General features: G+C 54.1%; 1 protein-coding gene across 1 annotated transcript in view; it reads left to right on the forward strand.

Moving 5' to 3' along the window:
- The window catches only part of XKR6 (XK related 6), a 309,295-nt gene that overhangs the window by 263,758 nt on the left and 24,124 nt on the right, over positions 1-21,413 (forward strand). Inside the window, 1 exon segment of the mRNA XM_046655580.1 lies at positions 20,272-20,468. Coding sequence (XP_046511536.1) covers positions 20,272-20,468 — 197 coding nt within the window.

Raw genomic sequence — 21,413 nt, forward strand, 5'->3', positions numbered from 1 at the left:
TAAATGAGAAAAGAATAGTCTTTTCAGCAAATAGTACTGGGACAACTGGCTATCCACAAGTGAAAGAAGGAAGTTGGGGCCTTCCCTTCCATTGTACATAGTAACCAACTCAGAACGGATCACAGACCCAAATGTGAAAGCTAAAACCCTAGAACTCTCAGGAGAAAACTTAGGAGTAAATCTTCATGATCTTGGGTTAGGCAAAGCCTTCTTAAATATGACGCCAAAAACACTGGCAACCAAAGAAAAAATAGACAAATTAGACTTCATCAAAATTTAAAACTTTTGTGCTTCAAAGTACATCAAGAAAGGAAAAGACAACACAGTATGGGAGAAAATTTTTGCAACTCATATATCTGATAAGGGACTGGTATCTAGAATATATAGAGAACACTTACAAATCAATAAGTAAGAGATGAATAAGCAAATTAATAAGTGGACAAAAGATTTGAATAGACATTTCTCCAAAGAAGATAGACAAATGGTCAATAAGCAACAAAGCTGGAGCAGTCCCACTTCCTGTTTTCCAACCTCACTACAAAGCTACAGTAATCAAGACAGTGTCAACATCATTAGTCATCAGGGAAACGCAAATGAAAATCACAATGAGATACCACTTCACACCCACAAGGATGGCTAAAATTAAGAAGACAGATAATAACAAATGTTGGCAAGGATGTGGAGAAATTAGAACCCTCACACATTGCTGGTGGGCACGTAAAATGGTGCAGCCACTCTGGAAAACAGTCTGGCAGTTCCTCAAAGGGATCAACCTAGAGTTACTATATGACCCAGCAATTCCACTAAGAGGTATACACCTAAGAGAATTGAAAACACATGTCCACACAAAAATTTGTACATGAATGTTCACAGCAGCATTAATCGTAATATCCAAAAAGTGGAAACAACCCAAAGGTCTATCAACTGATTAATGGATAGACAGAAGGCAGTGTATCCACACAACATTAGCAGCAATAGAAAGGAATGGATGCTGATGCAAGCTGCAACATGGATGAACCTGGAAAGTGCTATGCTAAGTGAAAGAAGCCAGACACAAAAGGGCACATGTGTGTGATTCCATTTCTATGAAATTCCCCGGTAGGCAAACCCATAGAGACAGAAAGTAGCTTAGTACTCGCCAGGGGCCATGGTGAGAGGGAATGTAGAGTGATTGCTAATGGATTCAGGGCTTTTTTAGGGGGTGATGAAAATATTCTTCAATTAGATGCAGGCCAGATATCCCGGCCTGGAGGCAGGTGGGCTGGGGCATGGAATGGGGCTCTGGAAAGGCCTGGGAGAGAAGCTGCAGAAGGCGATGCTGCTGTGCCCAGGGGAAGGAAGAAACACCTGCATGGCCCAACCTCCTCCTTCCCAGCTACCCAGCCTTGGCTCAGAACCGCACTGAAGCTGATCCAATGCTTCCCCGAACACACAGAAGGATGGTGAAGGTCTGGCGCTGGACTCTTGGTCCACTCATCATGCCCCCAGCTTGACCTCTTCCAGTCGTGGGGACAGCATGCTGGCTGCTGACTCTGGCCCCCTCCCTGGGCTCAGGCTCTCCACACCCAGCTCAAGCCTGGTAAGGAGGAAACCACACCCCTCCAGCGGCCTCCCTACCCAGGCACCACCCATGTGAGGGCCCATTTCACACTGGCCCAAGCCTCTGCCCACATGGAGGGTTGCCGAGCCTCCAGACAGCCTCGTGCCTGCAGGTGTTTGTCGGGGTTCCCTGTCCAGGAAACTCTTGACAGCACCACCCTGGCTGGCTGCACCCCTCCCTGGGAGATCACCCAAATAGGGGTACAGGATGGGCCGCTGGACCCCAGACTGGGCCACATGTCCCCAGGCCTGCCGGTCACCCCCAAGGGAAGATCAGGTTCTGGTCCCAAATGCTCATTGATGGCAGGGAACGAGATGAAGGCCAGTGAAGGTCGCCTGGGCCAGCCTTGTCATTTTACAGGTGAGGACTCTGAGGTCCTGAGAGGTCAAAGGGCTTGTGTAAGATTGCAGACAGACCTAGGGATAAAGGTCAGGACAGAACAGTACGATGTGTAATGTACACGTAGCCACTACTGCCATTTGGGACTAAAACCAAGTTCCTCGGTGATGAGCTCCAGGTCATCCCGCCTCCTCTGGTGCCTGTCCGGTGTCTAGACCCCCAGCATTGTGACTGCTCCTCCTCAAGCCCACTCCCCTCTCTGAGCTGGGCACCTGCTGTTCCTTCCTCATGGCTCCCGTCCTTGCTGCGCTCAGGTCTGTGCTCCCTCCCGGGTCACCCCCATGGCGGCCTCTACACCACGCCCACGCCCACGCCCACAATTCCATCCCTTTGGCTGCTTTGTTTCCTCCACAACACTTACCACCCCAGCGTGATGTCGGCAGAATTATTTGCTCGTTTGTTTATCGTCTGCCTCCACCCAGAACATGAGTTCCAAGGGCGGGGACCTGGGATGCCACGTTCTCCAGTCTTCCCGAGCCCCTGGTCCAGGGACTGGCCCAGGATAACTGACCCGGGGGGAAGCTGATGGATGAGTGACTCCAATCGAGGAGCGCTCAGAGGTTTTGAAGGCACCGTCACAGGGAGGAGGCAGAGCATGTTGCTGAGGTTCTGGGGCTCACGGTCAGTCCTGGGTGTGAATCGCAGCTCCCCCAGCCTTGCTGTGTGGCCTTGAGCAAGTAACATGCCATCTCTGGGCCAACCTCAGGTCGCTCATGTATAGAACAGCACAATAATAGCACCTGCCTGATGGAGCAGCCGTGAGGGTTGAACAAGATCGCATGTGAGAAACTTCTAGCAAGCTGCCTGCCTCACAGAAAATGTTCAACAATTACTTCGAGGGTGACCTTGGGAGGGGGACGGTTTGGCCAGGGAGCCAAGGGTCTGTGGTGCCGGCCAACTGTATCATATGCTCTCACCATCTCAAATTCGGTGCAGAATGTGCTGAGGTATGAATTAATCAATTATTAAGCATTCTCTGTCTGAGGGAGGAAACCAGGCTTTCTGTCCCCGTGTGTGCTCTTAGATGAAGACTGTCGGACGGACACATCACTTTCTCCACTTGCATCTGCAAGAAGTCAAACGGGAATCCACGAGAGATCCTCATCTGCGATTTATGGAGGAAGTGATCGAGGCTTGAGGTGTTGGTGTGACCCTGGCCGTCGCAGGGCAGTCAGGGGGAGGGACAGGAAGGGCCCGGACTCACCGTCCCGGGGCTGCTGGCACAGGGTGGGTGTTCTCTGTGCTAACAGGCTCCCAGAGGAGCACTCGCTGTCCCCTGTGTCGGGAACCCCTGGGAGATGGGGCCTCTCTCAGGCTGGTCCTGGGCTGGGAGAGTGCCCTGTGGCACACTGGCTTTGGGTGGCATCCTGGAGCAGGCTCTAGAGGAGGCTGGTGGCTGAGAGCAAGCGGGGCTCCCTCCCACCCACTGGCCAGGCTGTGACCACACCTGCGGGAGGAAGTGGAATCCTACGCTGCCCTGCTCGGAAGCTGCTCCTCCCTCTCACCTTTGACCTCCTCTGGCCCCAGCCACCCCCTCTTGCATCCATTCTACCACTCATTCATTCATTCATTCATTCCTGGGCTAGAGAGGATGGAAACGTGAGGACCACCCAGCTCCCGACCTCAGACAGCTCCCAATTTCAGCCCCACGGGTCATTTTTCATCAGAAAGAGCCAGGAGAGGGCCACGTTGGAGGAACCATGAGCTCAGCCTTGTGCACCCTGGGTCAAGGCGGGCTTGGCAGGGAACAGGCTTATGGCCTGTAGAATTGGCCTCTTAAGAATCCGAGATGCTGCTCAGACTTCACCTCCTCCTGGAACTTTCCTGAGCCCCTCCGCTCCCCCAAACTGGGCTAGGAGCTCCCTCTTCTGTGCTCTAAGAGCCCCTCATGCTTTGGGGGACAGTGTAGTCCATAGGCTCTGGTCCTTGGCTCTGTGTCCTTGCGTGAGTTACTTAATGCCCATTTGCCTCAGTTTCCCCATATATAAAATGGGAGTAACAATAGACGTACCAAGTTCAGTAGCACCGTTCCATTGAGAGCCTTAAGGGTGAGTTCAGTGGATGGAGGCTTTGCCTGTCTCCCTGCTGGCTGTGCACTCCTTTGGGGTGGGACCAACACCTGGCTCCACGCCTGGCACGTGGGAGGCCTCACTGATCTCCTTTCAGATGACTGTTCTAGAACAGGGATGTACCCTTTCGGCTATGAGCCTTGGGGAGGAGAATGGGCCCTGGGCTTCCAACCCCGTGCTCTGCACTGCTGTGTGGCCCCTGCTTCTTGCCCTGATTGCAGGGAGAATCAAGACCACCTTGTCTGAACCATAAGAAGGTGACGAGGAAAAGTCAATGCAGGTGCATCTGTGGAAGGTTGGAGGGATGGGAGAGTGTCCAGAAACAGAGAGATAAACTGTAAAGTAATCGTATTGTATATTGTTATTCTCAACCCCACTCTGGTGTGGGCCTGATACGTCTGTAGTGCTACTGCCTGGAAATAGGATTGAGTGGGATGGCCTCTGAAAGCCCCAACGTGGCAGGCGACCTGAGCTCAAGCTTAGACGCCGCTTCCCACACTCCCTCCACTGCGGGTGGAGCTGGCTAACATTATGGTCAAGCCAGCTCTTGCTCTGCTCAGATATCTAAGGTGTTCCCCCACCTCTTGTGACCTCACCTACGGCACTGCTGCCATGAAAGGGGAAGGAGGGCCAGAGCTGGGAACCCACGGTGGGCCTGCTCCCTGCAGGGCATGGAACAGTTAAGGGAACCTGCACGGCTACCCCTTAGAACTGGAGATCTGGGGACTGGCCTGGTGGTGCAGCGGTTAAGTTTGCACATTCCATTTCAGCGGCCTGGGATTCACCAGTTTGGATCCTGAGTGCGGACCTACGCACCGACTGCTTGTCCAGCCATGCTGTGGCTGGTATCCCACATATAAAGTAGAGGAAGATGGGCATGGATGTTAGCTCAGGGCCAGTCTTCCTCAGCAAAAAGAAGAGGGTTGGCAGTGGATGTTAGCTCAGGGCTAATCTTCCTCAAAAAAATAGAGAGAGAAAACTGGAGATCTGGAAGGAACTTAGAAATGATGGTTCAGCTCCTTATTTTACAGATGGGTGTGCTGGAGTCAGGCAAGGGGGCACGGAGTCCCAGGCCCTAAAACCAGTCAACTGGAGAGGCAGCCTGGGGCCCAGGCTTCCTGACTCTCAGCCCAGTGCTCTTTCTGCCTTCCTTGGTGTCCTGAGCAGTGAATGGGGACACTATCAGGAGGAGAGCAGCAGAACGCTGGCCTGGGTGCAGGGGAGAGCCCCAGGCCCGGCCTTTGCCACTGTCTCTTGTGTCTGACTTTGGGGGCCCCCTGGGGAGGCTGGACTGCCCACGGCATTGGCAAGTGGGATTTGGCCTTGTATCACTTAGCAATATGCTCTAAGATGTGGAAATGCCACTGGCCTCCCTGGCTGGCACAGTACCAAATCGAATAAACACCACCTTTTATTTCTATTCCCTGGGAGGCCCCAGCATCAGCACACATGGTATTGTCCAGCTTCCAGGCTGGAACAGGGGCCTGGATATAGAAGGGGGCTTGGATGAGGAGAGGCTGCACTCCTGGGAGACACTGAGCCTCTCTTATGCAGGAAAAAGCCTGCAGGTGGGTGGTGAGGGGGCCCCAGGGGAAGACGTCCCAAGTCCCGCAGGTGGGTGGTGAGGGGGCTTCAGAAAGAGGTGACCCTAGTCCTGCAGGGCGACCTCTGATCTGGAAAGATCTCTGAGTAGGAGACTAGGCCCTACAAAGTCTGCAGGGTCATTGTAGGCCCAGGGCTTGAGAGCGCCTCTGGTCTTAGCTGCTCATTTCACCAAGAAGGAAATATGGGGCAGAGGACATTTAAGGCCACACAGCCAGGACATGGTGGTAGCAGGACAGCCTTGAGGCCAGAGTCAAAGCCATCAGTGGGTCAGTGGGTCATCACATGGATTCTTCGGTCCATTCCTCACTCACCAATGGCAGCATTCACGGCTGGAGGGCAGTTTCCAGAACCTGTACTGAACCCGTACACCACTGACATAGTGACTGTGTCTTCCATCGGGGCCAACAGAGCCATGGGATGGTGAAGCAGCACGATGCGGAGCAAGGACGACAGGGCTGCATCCCCAGGCCTAGCGCTGTGCCTGGCATGCAGTAGGAGCTCAGTCATGGCTGTTGAATACTCGAATACAGTTGGGAGGGGGCTGGGTTGCTGCACTGGAGTGCTCATGAGAGTTTGAAAGTTGAGAGCAAAGGAAAGGATGAGGTGGCCCACAGGGAGAAGAAAGCACTGGGGTGCATCACCCCCAGGAGGTGGTGCGGGAGGCCAAGCACCTCCCCTGACATCTCAGATTAATTCATTCACCACAGACTCCTGTGGGCTGGAAAGGGGACACCGGAGGATTTTAGCTACTCCCTGCCCCTGAGGCTTACGACCGAGGCAGGCATGTCCTCCTGCCACTGGCCCAGGGCTCCTTTGGGCCGTTGCAATGGGTGGATGCATGTTTATGTGTTTTTCACATGATGCAAATCCCCTGGCAAAGTGCAGGTGACTTTCCTTTGGGTCAGCGGGTCCCCCTTAAAGTTGAGAGGTGCTTTGAACGGCCGCTGTTTTCCCCCGTGTAGGCAGAGCCAGTCTCCCCATCCTGCTCAGGCAGCCTGTGTGCACACGGGCTGTCTCGGAGCCCAGCAAACCCCTTTTACCAGGACACAGGCACAGCAACACCTGTCAGGCCTGTTGTCAGAAGTCTTCAGCACTAATTTGGAGGAAGGCAAGTGGCCTTTCTGTTGTGGGTGTGGCAGTGGTTCCAACTCCGAGCAGAAAAGCACAGGCGCAGCACCAGCCGTGGGCTCGCTTGCCTGGGCAGAAAGGGCAAGTGCTGGCTAGAGAGAGGAATCATCGCTCACAGTCACATGTTCAGCCGGGAGTGGGGACCTCGGCTGGGTCAGAGAGTAAGGCTTGAGGACAAAAGAGGGAGGGAAATCGAGCAGAGAAGAGGGCCCTCGAGAGCTGGGCTCCAGCTCCTGGATGCTCCCAGCGGAGACACAGGCTGACCCTGAGCGAGGAGAAGAGGGAAGTTTTCCTTACACCAGCCCTGGGAGCTTGGAATATAAATGCATGAACTTTCTAGAGCTCAAGGATTTTATTAAGAGGCTGGCCAGTTCATTTATGAGATAAACACTGTGTGCTGTGGCCCAGGTATGCAAAGAGAAACCAAAACCTAGAACTTGGTCTCTGTCCTCCTGGGAGCTTATAATGGGGAACAAAAAGCATTTCTCCAATATGTGGGTTTCAGACGGTGTTTGTGTCTTTTTAATCAAGTTTGTCAGAGAAAGTCTCAGAGAAGGGCAGGAACTGGGCCCGCTGTGCTGGTGAGAAATGAGCCAGGGCCAGGGGTGCAGTTTCCCCTCATGTTACGCTCTTCTGAGCCCTGGGATGCTGAGAGACGCTTAGGTTACCCTGAGACCAAGACCCTACGTCTGGGGAGACTAGTGGGTGACACCCCCTGCAGCCATGTCCTTCCCTGGAGCTTCATGGTGCTTCCCCCGCTATTTCCCCTGGGCCCTTGCAAAGAAATGCCATTTCACGCCTGCTGTCTCAGATGTGTGCCCTGAGCCTGCCACCATTGCTCAGCTGATGTCAGGGTCGCTGGAGAGAAGAGCTAAATATAGCCCCGATTTGAAGTGCTGCTCTCAAGGGCTGAGCTGGCAGCTGGCCCCTCCACCTTTCCTCCACACGGAAGGCATCTCAGCCAGAGTGGGGGTGGGGGAGCGGAGGGGCCTCCAGGGCCAGTCAGGCGGTGGAAGGTTCTAGAGTCCATTCTCATACTCAGAGAGAGCCCGTGGCCCACAGCCGGGGCTGTGTTGGCATTGCTCCTGCTGTGCCAGGCTTGGGGGCTGCATTTCGGTTGGTTTTGAGGGAGGCCGCAGGTGGGACTTGTGCACAGACACACACGCGTACACGGCTGCGTGGGCATTGGGAGCACCTAGCTGTGCCTGTGAAAATCTGCGAGGGCCGCGAGGGCGCTGGGCAGGTCCAGCCTCCCACCTCAAGGAGCTGTGGGTGTTCGATGTCTGACAGCCCCCGTAGACTGACTTCTTTCTTCTTAGACTCTACAGACAGGGGAGGAAAACCTGTCCTGTGGTAGCCTTATCCTGCTGTGCTGGTTGGTAAGCTCTCTTGTGTCTAACCCGAATCTTTCCTGCCTTAATTGAGCTCTTGTCCATGTTCTGGTCGTCTACCTTGGGGGCGGGTATTTCCTGTATTTGAAGCTAGAGGTGCAGCATCTCTTGGTCAAATGAGACCAGCTTTCCATCAGAGCAGGGGCTAAATTCACTTTAGCATCTCTGATCGCACGTCTACCATGGTGGGCCAGGGACACCGAGTGTATGGATCCCCTCCTGGGAGCTAAAACCTAGCTGGAGAGGCGTCTGTATATGTAAGGGACTCTTGCATAGAGTGGGCTGCGAGGAAGGCTAGGATAGTGGAGCAGAGAGGTCTCTGAGGGTGGGAACAGAGACATGTAACACAGCAAACAAAGGGAGTCTTAAATTCGGCATTCCAACTTGGGCGACACTATTTAATCCCTCTGAGCCTCGGTTTCTTGATCTGTAAAATGGGACTAATAGACGATCTAATTCATAGGGTTGTTAACAGGGGGAAATGAGGTGGGGGGAGAGGGAATGAGAGAAAGATAGTGAACAGGAGGACAGAGAAGCAGCTCTCGGGAGTCCAACCATGGGTGAATCCTGGTAGCTACGTCCCGGCGTGTCCTCTTGCATTAGTTTCTTCACCTGCAGACAATCATAAGGTTTTTGGCTGAAATGACTTGCTATATGTCAAGCGCTCACATTGTGCTTGGTACATAGGAACTCAATAATGGGCCCTGTTACTCTGTTGGGGACCTGACACAATGGGCAGGTGAGGAGGGAAGTAATTTGACCTGGGCAGGGAGTAAGCATGTGGAGGACAGCTGTGCCCTGCCCAGGGATGGCTCTCGAGGCAGTGGGACAGCCTAAGCAAAGACATCGAGATGGCACACACTAGGAAGTTCTGGAAATGGAGAGCCATGAGGTGTGGCCAGGGGACAGGGAGCAGGTGTGGGAGAGTGGTGAGGGAAGCAGGAGACTGAGCACCTGGATGCAGAGCCAGTACGGAGCCACTTGGGTCAAAAGTCCAGGTTAGCCTCGATTTCCTATCTGTGAAACGCGGGTGGTGAGAATGGTGACCTGGTGGAGCTTGCAGGCTGTACCCCAATCCTATCTGTGACAATTCAGGTGCAGATGCCCTGAGATCCATGAATGGGCTGGAAGAACTGGAAGGAATTCTGCTCTGTCCTGCTGCTCACACCAGATCTGGGACCCCAGAGAATAGCACAGGGGTCCCTACCTGGGCACAGTCAATGGCATGCAGGTGGCAGCACAGCAGCCTTGGAGCTCCCCAGTCAACACCCTTCCTGGGTGGCCCCTGGTGACCAGCTCAGCAATTCTCAGCAGGCAATGAGCCCCAGACCAGCAAGGTTCCTACACAAACGCCACGCAGCCTGGGACCCTGAAGCCTCCACCACCCCTCCTTTGGGTCACTTTCTCCTACAGCCATTGCATGGCCACCTGGCCCTAGACCCTTCCAGCCCTGTGATGTGGTCAGAAATGGAAAGGACACATCTAAGGCCCTGATTCACAGACACCTGCAGGCACACGATCACGTCTCCTGCCCTGGGTGTGGGTGGAGGGAAAGTAGAACAAGCGTGAACAGGGCCAGGGGTGGGGGGCACTTCTCAAGTTCAGACATCAGGGGGCCTTGGGGGCTTTGGTAAGAGCCCAGCTCTGTCCTTGCTATGGGGGCAGGATGTCACTGGACTCAGAGCCCCTGCATCCTCTCACTTCTCCCCTTACTAGTCATTGTGGTGGCCCTGTTCTCTCTTGAGGTGGTTCCCAGCCCAAGAGAGCCCAGTGGCTAAATGTGGGTTTGGCTTTTTCCTGTCTTCTGTGCCTGCTGTGATGACAGGGAAGGGCCAGGAGGGCAGCCTTGGGGGGCAGGCAGGGAGGTGTCGGGGTGGGGCACACCCTTGTAATCCAGGGTTGACCTGACGCAGAGATGTGATTGTGTGCCTGCAGGTGTCTGTGAGTATGGGCCTTAGATGTGTGCAGCATGTACTTGTATATGGTAGCTTGTACCTGCGTGTCTCTGTGCTGTGGCTACGTGGGTGTATGAGCTTCATGTACAGTTAGCATGTACACGCCGGGGATGTTTGTGTGTAAAGTGTGTGTACATTGTGAGTATAGTGTGTGTGTGTATAAGTGTGGTGTTGTGTGGAGTGTGTTCTTGTAGGTGGTGTGTGTATGAGTGTGATTGTGTGTACGTGTATGTGTGAGAGACAGAGTGTGCGCCACACCCACTCAGGATAAGGGTAAAGATGACTTGTAGTGGCCCTGGAGGCATGGCTACTTGTATTTAAATGTGACAAAAATATAAAGGTATTTTTTTAAAACAGCAAACAACTCTTCAGGTGAATAACTGTATTATTATTAGCTTCAGAGAAAAAGCATGTCTTGCCTTCGAGGCCAGCTTTCTGCGTCTCTTGGGAAAGAGCTGGAGGAGTTTGGGGCCGTGGAGGGGTCAGAGTGCAGCCCCAGATGTGGCTGTCTGCAGGCCTGGCTGCTGGTGACAGGGCAGCCCTGGCTTGAGGACCACAGTCCTGGATGGGCCGTGGGGGTCCTGAGTCCTGCTTTGGCCTAGGCCCAGACCCACCTCCTGACCTCGGGGGCCTCCTTGGTGAGCCAAGGCCCTGCTGGCTAGGATGGCCTCAGACTGCTGGGCCCCTCCAGCCTCCTCACTTCAGGGCACTCTGGAGTGACCAGATCCTGCAAGCCACTCAGACCGTGGGCTCTGAGGTCCGGAGGCAGGGACTCAGGCCCAGCCTGCTACCTTATTCGGTCAGCAGATGTCCTGCCGGCTGCTCCTGTGTGCTAGGCGCTCTGCTGGAGGCTGGCGGTGGAATGGGGAACCAAGCCGGGCTGGGGGCACACCCACCTGGGCCAGGGTCCCGCAGAGGTGACGGGTGTTAATCACAGCTCACACACCTGCACAGCCACCTGTGGCTGTTGCTAGGAAGAAAGTCCACTGGGCTCTCGGGCAGTGCACAGGTCAGCAGACACCAGCTGGGTGACACTAGCAGGTTCCTCACTCCATCTCCCCACCTCCAAGGTGGGTAACAATGCCTGCCTGGTGCAGTTGGGGTTAAGTGAGATGGCACAGGGACAGCCGCAGGCGGGGCGCTTGCTGAATGCCCAGAAGGTTAGGCCTCTGAGCTGCTGTGTTGTTGTTACCTTGTCTCCTCTGTCCCTGCCTCTGAGCATCACCCCGAAGACTTGCTGGTTTGAGGCTTCTGGAGCATTTAACAGCCATTTGGAGTAAAGGGCTGAGGCTGTGTTTGGGGGAAGCTAGGAGGGAGCAGTGGAGGGGCGTTTGGAGGAAAGAGTGAGGGGAGAAGGGTCAGAAAGGCAGGATGCTGCCCAAGCTCTTGGGGGTGGGAGTGGGCTGTGGGCAGGAAGAGTAGACAGAGGAGAGGGTAAAAGGACAGGGCTGGAGGGGGCTCCAGGGTCCATGAAGGCAGAGAGGAAGAGCCCCTCCTTGGACCTTTCCCCGCTGAGGTCTGCCCCCCTAGGAGCCAGTGAGCCCCCACTGCTCCTTCTCTTGGTGTCTGAGGGGCCTGGCCTGGTGGCCCAGACACTGTGGGCTGCCTAGCAGCTTGGCAGCCAGGACCAGAGCCGTGTCCTCACACGACCCTAGCCTCGGCATCCTGTTTGTACTGAGCCAAGTGCATGGCGGTCCAGGGCCCGAAAGGATGCCAGGAGTCCACGGCGTGGAGCCAACTGCAGCTCTGCGCCGGCTGAAGGGAAGAGGCTGCCACTCTGATACCTGGTTGGAGAGAATCAGCAGCGAGCCTGGGGCCTGGGCCAGCAAGAGAACAAAGTGGTTCGCTGACTGGCGATGGGCTCAGTAGCCTGTGACAAGGGGTAAAGGATGTGACACCTCAGCTTGTGGTCACTGTGAACGAGTCCCATACAGCCCGGATGAGTGCTGCTAAGCAAGACACACTCCTTGGGGTGGGACATCAGCAGTTGGCAAGACCCTGGGAGCCCCATGGGGAGGGCAGGAGCTGCGTCGTGTGGTCTTGCTCCAGCTCTGCTGCCAAGGCAGCATCCGCAGACGCCCACTAGGATGGAAAGTTGGCGGCCTTTCTACAGGACCCAGCCTTCGCTCCCGAGTGGGGCTCGCTCTGCACTTGTGGGTTGCAGGTGAAATGCAGGGTCTGCCATGGCCTCCACCCAGCGTATGCCCAGTAGATTTCTAGTGGCTTCCTGGGGTCCCATCCCCTCCCTGACTGGCATGTGGGCTCTGGAGGGGCAGCCTTTTCACAGTGACACCTGCTGGCCCTCTGCGGGGAGACTTGGACGCAGAGGAGGAAGGCAGGCCTGGGGGAGTGCATTAAGTCGAGGTTGGAGTCCCATCTGTGTGCCTGCAAGGCCTGATTGTACTTCCTGTTTCACGATGGATGCCACCTCTCATCTCAGCTTCCTCCTTCCCTTCCTAGGGGAAGTTTAAAGATGAAGGCCATGCTGGGGTCTTAGGCACCTGTGAGGCAACCACCACTCCCCGGGCGGGATACAGGAGCTCAAAGAATTGGGTTCCTGAAGAAGCCACTTACTAGCTGGAGATTGCTAAGACCACCCAAGACTATCCTGCTTATTCAACTACCTAAGTAGACAGTAAGATCCCTACCCCTCACCCCAGCAGGCCCCCCTCAACAGCTGGGCTGCCCTAAGGGGGCCTCGGGGAGAGGGCTGTGGGGCCAGCTCTGCCTTGAATCCTGTAGCCCCTACCTATGTATTCCCTATCCTCAGGGCAGCCCCAGGGTGAGTCAGCACCCATGGCCACTCCTCACCTCCCCCCTTGGGGTGTCATCAGCAGAGTCTTCTCCTCAGTGGCTGGGTCCTCAAGGCCTGACCCAAGGGGACTCTGGCCAGGGCAGAGAGGAACAGGAGGGGATGGTGGGTGGGAAATCTCGTCGCTTCTCCTCTGCTCCAGCTCTTCCTGCCTTCCTTCTTCCTGAGTTGGCAATTTTGAGTGTTCTGCATATATTCTCGGTACAAGTTCTTTGTCAGATATGAGATTTGCAAATATTTTCTCCCAATCTGTAGCTTGTCTTTTCATTCTCTTAACAATGTCATTCACAGATCAAAGGTTTTGAATTTTGATGAACTCTAATTCATCAATTTTTTTCTTTTATGGACAGCTTTTGCTGTCCTTTTTAAGAATTCTTTGACTAATGCAAGGTCATGAAGATTTTCTCCTATGTTTTCTTCTAAAAGTTTTATAGTTTTACATTTCAATCTATGATACATTTTAAGTTAGTTGTTGCATATGAATGACTAATTGTTCCCATGTTGTTTATTAAAAAGACTATCTTTTCTCCATTGCATTATCTTTGCGCCTTTGTGTAAAATCAATTGACCATATACGTGTGGGTCTATTTCTAGACTCTTTGTTCTGTTCCATTGATCCGTGTTTCTCCCTCTTTGCCAACACCACACTGTCTTAAGTACTATAGCCTTAAAATAAGTCCTAAAATCAGGTAATGTGAGTTCTTTAAATTTATTCTTTTTCAAAATTGTTTCCGCTGTTCTAATTCCTTTGCCTTTTCATATAAATTTTATAATCTGCTTGTCTATATCTGCAAAACATCCTGCTTGGACCTCTATTGAAATTATGTTAAATCTACAGATCAATTTGGGGAGAATTGTCATTAGATTGAGTCTTTCAATCCATGAATATGGTATGTCTCTATCACTTAGATTTTCTTTGATTTCTTTTACTAGTGTTCTGTAGCTTCAGCACACAAATCTTGCACATTTTATTAGATTTATTTCCAAGCATTTCATTTGAGGGAGCTAGTTTAAATGGTATATATTTTTAAAATTTAAATTTCCAATTGTTCGTTAGTAATCTATAGAAATAGATTTGGTTTTTGTATGCTGACCTTGTATCATGAGACTTTGCTAAACATACTAATGAGTACGTTTAGCAAAGTAGTTCTATGAGCTTTTTTGTATCTTCCTTGGGATTTTCTATCTAGACAATCGTCATTTTCAACCAGGGGCAGTTTTCTTTCTTTCTTTGCAATCTGTATGTACTTTATTTCTTTTTCTTGATTTATTTCAGTGGCTGGGACTTCTAGTATGATGTTGAGTAGGAGTGGTGAGAGTGGACATCATTGCCTTGTTCCTGATCTTAAGAGGAAAGAATTCCTTTACCCTTAACTGTGGGTTTTTGTGGATGCTTTTCACGCACATCAGGTCAGGGAAGTTCTCTTCTATTTCTAGTTTGCTGAGTCTTTTTTTAAAAATCATGAATGGATGTTGAATTCTGTCAAATGCTTTCCTTATGCATCAATAACATGACGTGTAGTTTTTCCTATCAATATTGTTGATTACATTGATTGATTTTTGAATATTGAACTATTGTTACATTCCCAAGATAAATCTCAATTGGCTATGGTGTGTCATTCTTTCTAGGTACTGGATTTGATTTGCTAACACTTTGTTGAAGATTTTTGCTTCTATGTTTGTGAGGGCTATTGTCTGTGGTCTTATTTTCTTCTATAGTATTTGTCTGGCTTTGGTACCAGAGCAGTGCCGGCCTCACAAAATGAATGGGGAGGTGCTCTTTCTTCTTTTATTTTCTGGAAAAAAAGTGTGAAGAATTGGTGCTATTTCTATCATAAATGTTTGGTAGACCTTAGTGTTTTGCTTAAGAGGATTCTCTAAGCTTCAGGCCCCACAAAGCCCGGATTCAGCCCTATTTGGGGCTTTGAGGATGGGCTATGGAATAACAGAGGTTTCAAAATGTCATTTCTGAGAGTGTCATAAGAAGCAGCAGGGGACTGCAGGCCCAGACAGGTGAACCGGTTCAGTGTCCCACTCCTTGAAGAAATTACTATTTCCCATCCCAGCCAGTTTCATGGAGAGCTATAGCTAACTCTCAGTGGGGCAACACAGTTTGGGTAAGACTGTCTCTGATTTGCTTGAACCACGACTGGCTGTGTGACCTTGGGGATATCACTCAATCTCTCTGAGCCTCAATGAGCCAATGGGAAAAAGAAGATGACAAATGTGTCCCCCTCAGAGGGCTGGTGTAAAAGTGAAACTGTGCTCAGAGGACTAGAGAGTTCTCCTGGAAGCAGGTATAAGGAACTTTAAACAATTCCATGGTTTACAAAGTAAGGGGAGGAGACAGAACTGGGAGGAGAATAAGCAGAATGTGCTGAGGGGGAGACAGGAGGAGAGCACCTCCCAGGGCAGTAATAGCTGCCATCTGTGGCTTCTGGTCTCCCGGATATTCTCACAGGCATTATGTCATTGGCGCCCCCCCGGGGTCCTCTGAGGGGGCATGGTTGCATGCATTCATTCTTTCAGCATGTCCTGGGGTCCTGCTCTGGGCCAGGCATTTTACAGATGAGGAAACTGAGTGAGGCTCAGAGGGGTTAGGAGTTGATCTCTAAGGGAACACAGCCAGTGACAGACCCAGAAGAGAGCCCAGGTGTTTTGGGCAAACTGTGCTTTTCCCCTGTGCTAAATTCGGAGGAAAAGAGACCCACAGTCTAGCCTTCAGAGGCGTGCGGCAGGAGCTCAGAGCGCCGCCCTCGAGCCGGACGGCTGGGCTTGAAGTTCTGCTCTGCCGCTTACCTACCTGGGTAAACTAAGTGCATTTCCTAACCTCAGGGCTTCAGTTCGCCGTCTGTAAAACGGAGCAACACTGCGTCTGCCCCATAAGGTCGTTGCGGGTATTAAGTGTGTTAATAAGTACAAAGTGTTCTGAACAGCTCCCGGCACACGTGAGGGCCACACAAACATCAGGCGTTATTTGTCAAGATGCTAGGCCGGGCTTCAGGCTCTGTGAAGCCGCCCGCTTACAGAGGATGACGTTCTAAACGTTGCGGCAGCTGAGAGACCCCCAGCCAGTCCCTGTGCCGGGCGGATGGCGGGGATCTCTCCAGGACGTGCAGCCCTCTGACCGCAGAGCAGGCCAGCGCTCCGTCCTCGCTCCATGAGGACACGCTGCCTCGCGGCTCTTAGGCCCACGCGTTTCAGGATCTGATCTTGGGAGAGAGACGGGGTGACAGGAGGTGACAAGAGATGTGGAGGACAGGTGGGTGTCTTCTCCCCTGAACTACCTTCCCAGGGGAGAGGTGCCTTCTGGAACCTGCCAGGGCCTGGGAGAAGGTGAAGAGGGTTGGGGGAGCAGCAGCCCCCCTTCTCTCTTGCAAACGCCGAGCCCTCCGGGGGCAGCCCGCCGCCCCCAGCCGCGCGCTGCCGCGGAGGAGGGCGCCCGCCGGCCCTCGGAGCCCCCGCTGGCGATGAGGTCACCGCGGGGCGGCCCTCTGCGTGGCTTAGGGGCTGGCGCCACCTTGTGGCCGGGAGCGGAGGCTGTCTTTGCACGGGGTCTGGAGGCTTAGCGAGAGGCGGCTGGCTGGACGGCCCCAGAGGTTACCTAGATACATGCTGGATTTTACGTGGACCCTCAGTCTTTTATTGGAGACCCAAGGACTGAAAGATAGAAGAGGGGGGTGCAGGAGACTGAGGGAGCAGAATAGGTAGAAGGCATTTGATCGGGAAATCCTGAGCTGGACTCTGATTCAGCTCCTAGTCCCAGGTGGGAGGCTGTATGAGCTGGCGTCCCAGGAGGCATGATTTCCAAATTTAGTTTTGGGCTTGATCCTGGTGCACGCTGGGCTCCCAGAATCTGTTTGCTCATCTTCCCGCGGGGAGAGGCCTGGCTTTGCCCACTCTCACCCTCATTTCTTCCCGTACCCTAGGATGCTCTCACAGAGGGAGTTCAGAGTTGGTTTCTCTGGCAGACATTGTAGTTGAATCAGCATGTTTCGGGCCCCTTGCCTTCCATTGCCCTGGCCATGATGGGAGAGGGGTGTGTGGCTTGGGGGAAGTGGGCGAGGAGGGCCAGATCAAATGCTCCTTTTGCCCTGGCAGGGCAGACCTAGGTGAATCTGTTCGTGTCACCTTGGCCTGGGACCTGGATGGGTAAGCTTGACTCTGTCTTGTAGTCATTTCTCCACCTTGGGCCACATGTGAGTCTGGAGAGGCAGAGTCTGTGGTCTGAGTGTACCCCTGAGAGAGTATAGATTTGTGGTCCGGTCCCTGTGGGAGTCTGTGGCCCACAGCATTGTGTGTTGCGGTTACCACATGGGGATAGAGCTGAGTTTTAGATCACAGAGACCACATCGACCTGTGAGACCCACGGCACCAAAGCTTTGCTGGGCATGTGGCTGTTCTGGGTGCTGCTGGGGAATCTCTGGACTTGCAGCCCTGCCTCAGCCCCTCAGCCGGGGCACCCCTGTCCCCAGCTGCTCTGCCTTCCCAAGCCACCGTCAGATCTCATCAGTCTGACCCACCTTCGCCCTTTATTCAGAGTCTGCCCACCCCCAACCCCTCCCAAACCACCTGTAACACAGCGGGCCCTCCCTGTCGGGGCTTGTGGTTGCCTCACCTCTTCCTCTTAGTCCTCTTCTTCAGGCCCCAAATTTCACATTGCTTCCCTCTCCTTTCTCTTTCCATTCCCTCTTCCGTCTCTCCCTCTGTCTCTCTGTGCCTCTCCTCTGTGTGTGTGTCTCTGTCTGTCTCTGTGTCTGTCTGTCTTTCTGTCTCTCTCTCAGTGACCCTGTAGCTTTATAGGTCAGGTCCAACAACCTCCCTGGCCTTTTCCGAGCCTCTACCCGGTCCCTCGATTTGGGGAACTCCCGGGGAGGCCCAGAGAGAGGTGGTGACATGTGGGAAGCGCAGAGCCAGTGACTGACAGACCTGGAGCAGAACTGGGACTCAGTGCTTCGTTTCACTTCAGAGCCTCAGCTTCCCCATGTGTTAAATGACGGTGGCCAGACCTGCCCCACAAGGCGTGGCAGGGACTCCAGGAGGTGACGGGCCGGGCGCCTGCCCTTCCCCCACACCCTCCCTGACAGAAGCCCCTGCAGTCCGTTTGCCTCCTGGCCTTCCTCCCATTAGAGTTCACTCCAGGGAGTGTATCCAGAGGAAATAAAGTACCGTCGCAGCACCCCCGGGTGGGTCCCCTCAGAGACACGGTGACCTGGAGGCTCTTGGGAATCCAGAGAGATGGCACAGCATTGTTCACCCGGTGTCGGGCGGGCGCACATTTGTTTCAGGTCACACTGCTGGGTCACAGGGTTCTGAGGCACACCCTGGGACACCCTGGACGCTGCCCGTCATGCCTCCAGTGCATGATGAGAGCACTGGGGGGAGGCCCACCACTTTGGAATTGGAGAGGAGCATCACTTTACAGTTTTAAATTATTTTACAAATGTATGCTTTTGCATCTTTGTTTCTAAGCATGGGCTTCTGTAACATTAATGCAAGGTTTTGGGCAGCGCCCTACTGCCCCGTTGCTCCCTCTCAGTGACCCACTTTATGTTGCATCTCATCAGTTTGCTGCAGAAGTGGGCATGGGCCGCCTTCACGTGCTGTGGCAGGGTTGACCTGCCGGCACTGCTCAGCCTGGAGGACGCAAGTCGGCTGGGGAGACGGCGCGAGCAACAGACAAGCTCTTGTGCTCTGCGAGAGACAGAAAAGATGGGAGAAAGGAGAGAGAATGGGAGGTGGGGCCAGAGGGCAGGCAGGGTCCCATGAGCCCAAGGGTGGGGCTTGGATTTTATTCGAAGCCATGAGAGGGTGGAAGGAAGGGGTGACGTGACTGCATTTGTGCTTTTCAAAGAGCACCTTGCCCGCTGTGTGGAGAAGGGCTTGTTCTGGGACCAGAGGGTCTGGGAAACCAGCTGGGAGCATTCTTCTTCCATCGAGGCACGGGGGCTGGTGGCGGTGGTGATGGGAGCAGAGAAGGGACAGTCCAGCAGCCCCAAGTGGGCCTCTGACAATGCTCGAGGACAGTGGGGACAGTATTGGGTGTCAGCCATGCTCTCACCATCTATGATTCAGTCTCGGCGCTATAGGAGGCACAGTGACATACATTCCCAGGGGACGGTCAGGGACGCACATATGGTTCTGTCTGATTGCCTGTGGCCCCCGGCTTATGGTTCTTGTTCTTGATCCTTCCTGGGCCCACAAAGCCATGCTTTCTGCACGGTGCTTTCGGCGTGGTGCTGCCAGCCCCTCTGGCCCTGGCCTGGCCCCAGAGACCACTGGCTGACTCAGTATTTTTAATTCTCCCCTTGACTATGGCTTGGAGACAGCTTCCAAAAGTTCGGGTAAAATGAGGCATGGGGTTTTCTCACGTGGGCCCAGGATGCTTGCCTCCCACACATATTATCTCTCTAATCTCCCTCCAACCCCGCAATGCCATGATTCTTCTCCTAAGAAGACTAACAAGGACACAGAGTTGCAGTAATTAGTCCCAGGTACCACAATTAGAAAATGACAGAACCCCTGCCCTCCACTTGTACCTGCTTCCTTTGCCCTTTGTCCCTCCCCGATGGAGCAGGCTGGGTGCATTTGTGTGACTCCTGGACCCAGGTGCCATTGCGGGCTCTGTGTCTGTGTGGAGGGTGGTGCATGGGATTTGGTGTCTAGCAGCCTGGGGCCAGGTCCCAGTGGCTCCTCCATCCAGATATGGAGCCTGTGCTAATGAGCCCAGCTGTCCCACATCTGTCCTACATGGGAATTTTACCCGCCTGTCACCTGGGACCCGGGCAACATATGGCCAGCCAGCTACTGGTACTTAGTAGGAGCTTTACAAATGTCAGTTCCCTACCCTTCCTCCTCCAGAGAGGGGCAGGGCTGTGCACTAGAGGGGGAAACCCAGTTGGCATGACCCCCCTGGGACCCGGAGCTGAGAACGACCGACTGCCTTCCGAGCTCACCTGTGATGCTTCCCTGGCGGGCCCTGGGAGACCATTTGGTCCCACTCTCTTATTTCTCATTTTCCTGATGAGCAAACTGAGGCCAGGCCGGGGGCGGGGAGGAGGACTTGCCTAGGGTCACAAAGCAGGTCAGACCCCTCCCCTGGCCTGCCCCAGACCCCAGCCCACCCTGAAGGTTTAGTACCACGTTGGTGGGCTGGGAGAACCCCTAGAGCTGGCCCAAGCATCTGGAAGACCTCAGAGCAAAGGAGGGGACCCCAGCACAGGGTGCTCTTGGTTTTGGGGGACGGCAGGGCCCTTGCACAGCGCCCGCCCCCACCCACGCTCTCTGTGTTCTGTCCCGTCTCTCTTGGCAGGTATATCCGCACCATGTACCTGGGCATTCAGAGCCAGCGGCGGAAGGAACACCAGCGACGCTTCTACTGGGCTATGATGTACGAATATGCAGACGTCAACATGTTGCGCCTCCTCGAGACCTTCCTGGAGAGCGCCCCCCAACTGGTGCTACAGCTCTGCATAATGATCCAGAAGAACAGCGCAGAGACGCTGCCCTGTGAGTGCCCCCCACCCCGGAGGCTGGGAAAACGACCTTCCCGAGGGCTGGGACAGGCCCCCACCCTCCATCCGGGGACCACCTGGTGGCCGCCTCCTGCACTCTCAGTGCTCAGCACACGCTATGGGCATTGCCCATCCTGATCCCTGAGTCCTCAAGACACCCAGGCCCCCGTATGATGCTGACCCAGCCCACAGCAAGAGTGCACGAGTGGCGCAGACGTTCCCCGTACACCCGTGTGCAAGCCTGCCCCGCCCACTCAAGACCACTGTGATTCATACAAGCAGAGCAGATCTGGGGTCTCAATGTCCCTGGGAGCAGCAGAGCGAGGGCCCTGGGTCTCCCAGTTGGAGGGACAGCCCTTTTTCTTTGACGCTTCCCTGAGCCAAGTTGTTTGCACATACACGGGATGGGGGAGATGGCTCAGAGATAGCATGTGACAAAAAGACTAAGTCATGTCAGGCAGCACCAGCAGTTTTAGGCAGTTTTGAGCTGTGGTGCTCCTGCTTCACAGCAAAGCTCATGTTGAAGCGCCGTTTATAAAAGAGGCTCAAGAAGCTCTGGTCTAGTTGAATGGGGGAGAGGAGGTCCAGAGCGGCACTCACCCCACCCACTGGTCCCCCCACCCCCCTCCCGGCCACCGTGGCCCCAGATGAGCTCGAGGAGCCGCAGAAGCCCTCAGAGCCCGGTCCAGACAGCACTGGTCTACAGCAGCGGGACGTCCCTAGGCGCCACCTGGCTGCCCAAGGAGCCCTTTTGAGGTTTGACTTCGTGGTCAAGGCAGTGTCACAGCAGGCCGCCGATGGTCAGGCCAGCCTGGACGTGCTGTGGTCGTGCCTCACACGACGTGTGGTCGAGCACATTTCAGGGGCATTGGAGCTCCGGCAGGGGAGGAGGTCTAGGATGAGGAGGGCCTGGAGGTTGTGACACATCAGGGAGACCAGA

This window comes from Equus quagga, chromosome 3 (assembly GCF_021613505.1).
Source record: "Equus quagga isolate Etosha38 chromosome 3, UCLA_HA_Equagga_1.0, whole genome shotgun sequence".
Classification (NCBI taxonomy): Eukaryota; Metazoa; Chordata; class Mammalia; order Perissodactyla; family Equidae; genus Equus; species Equus quagga.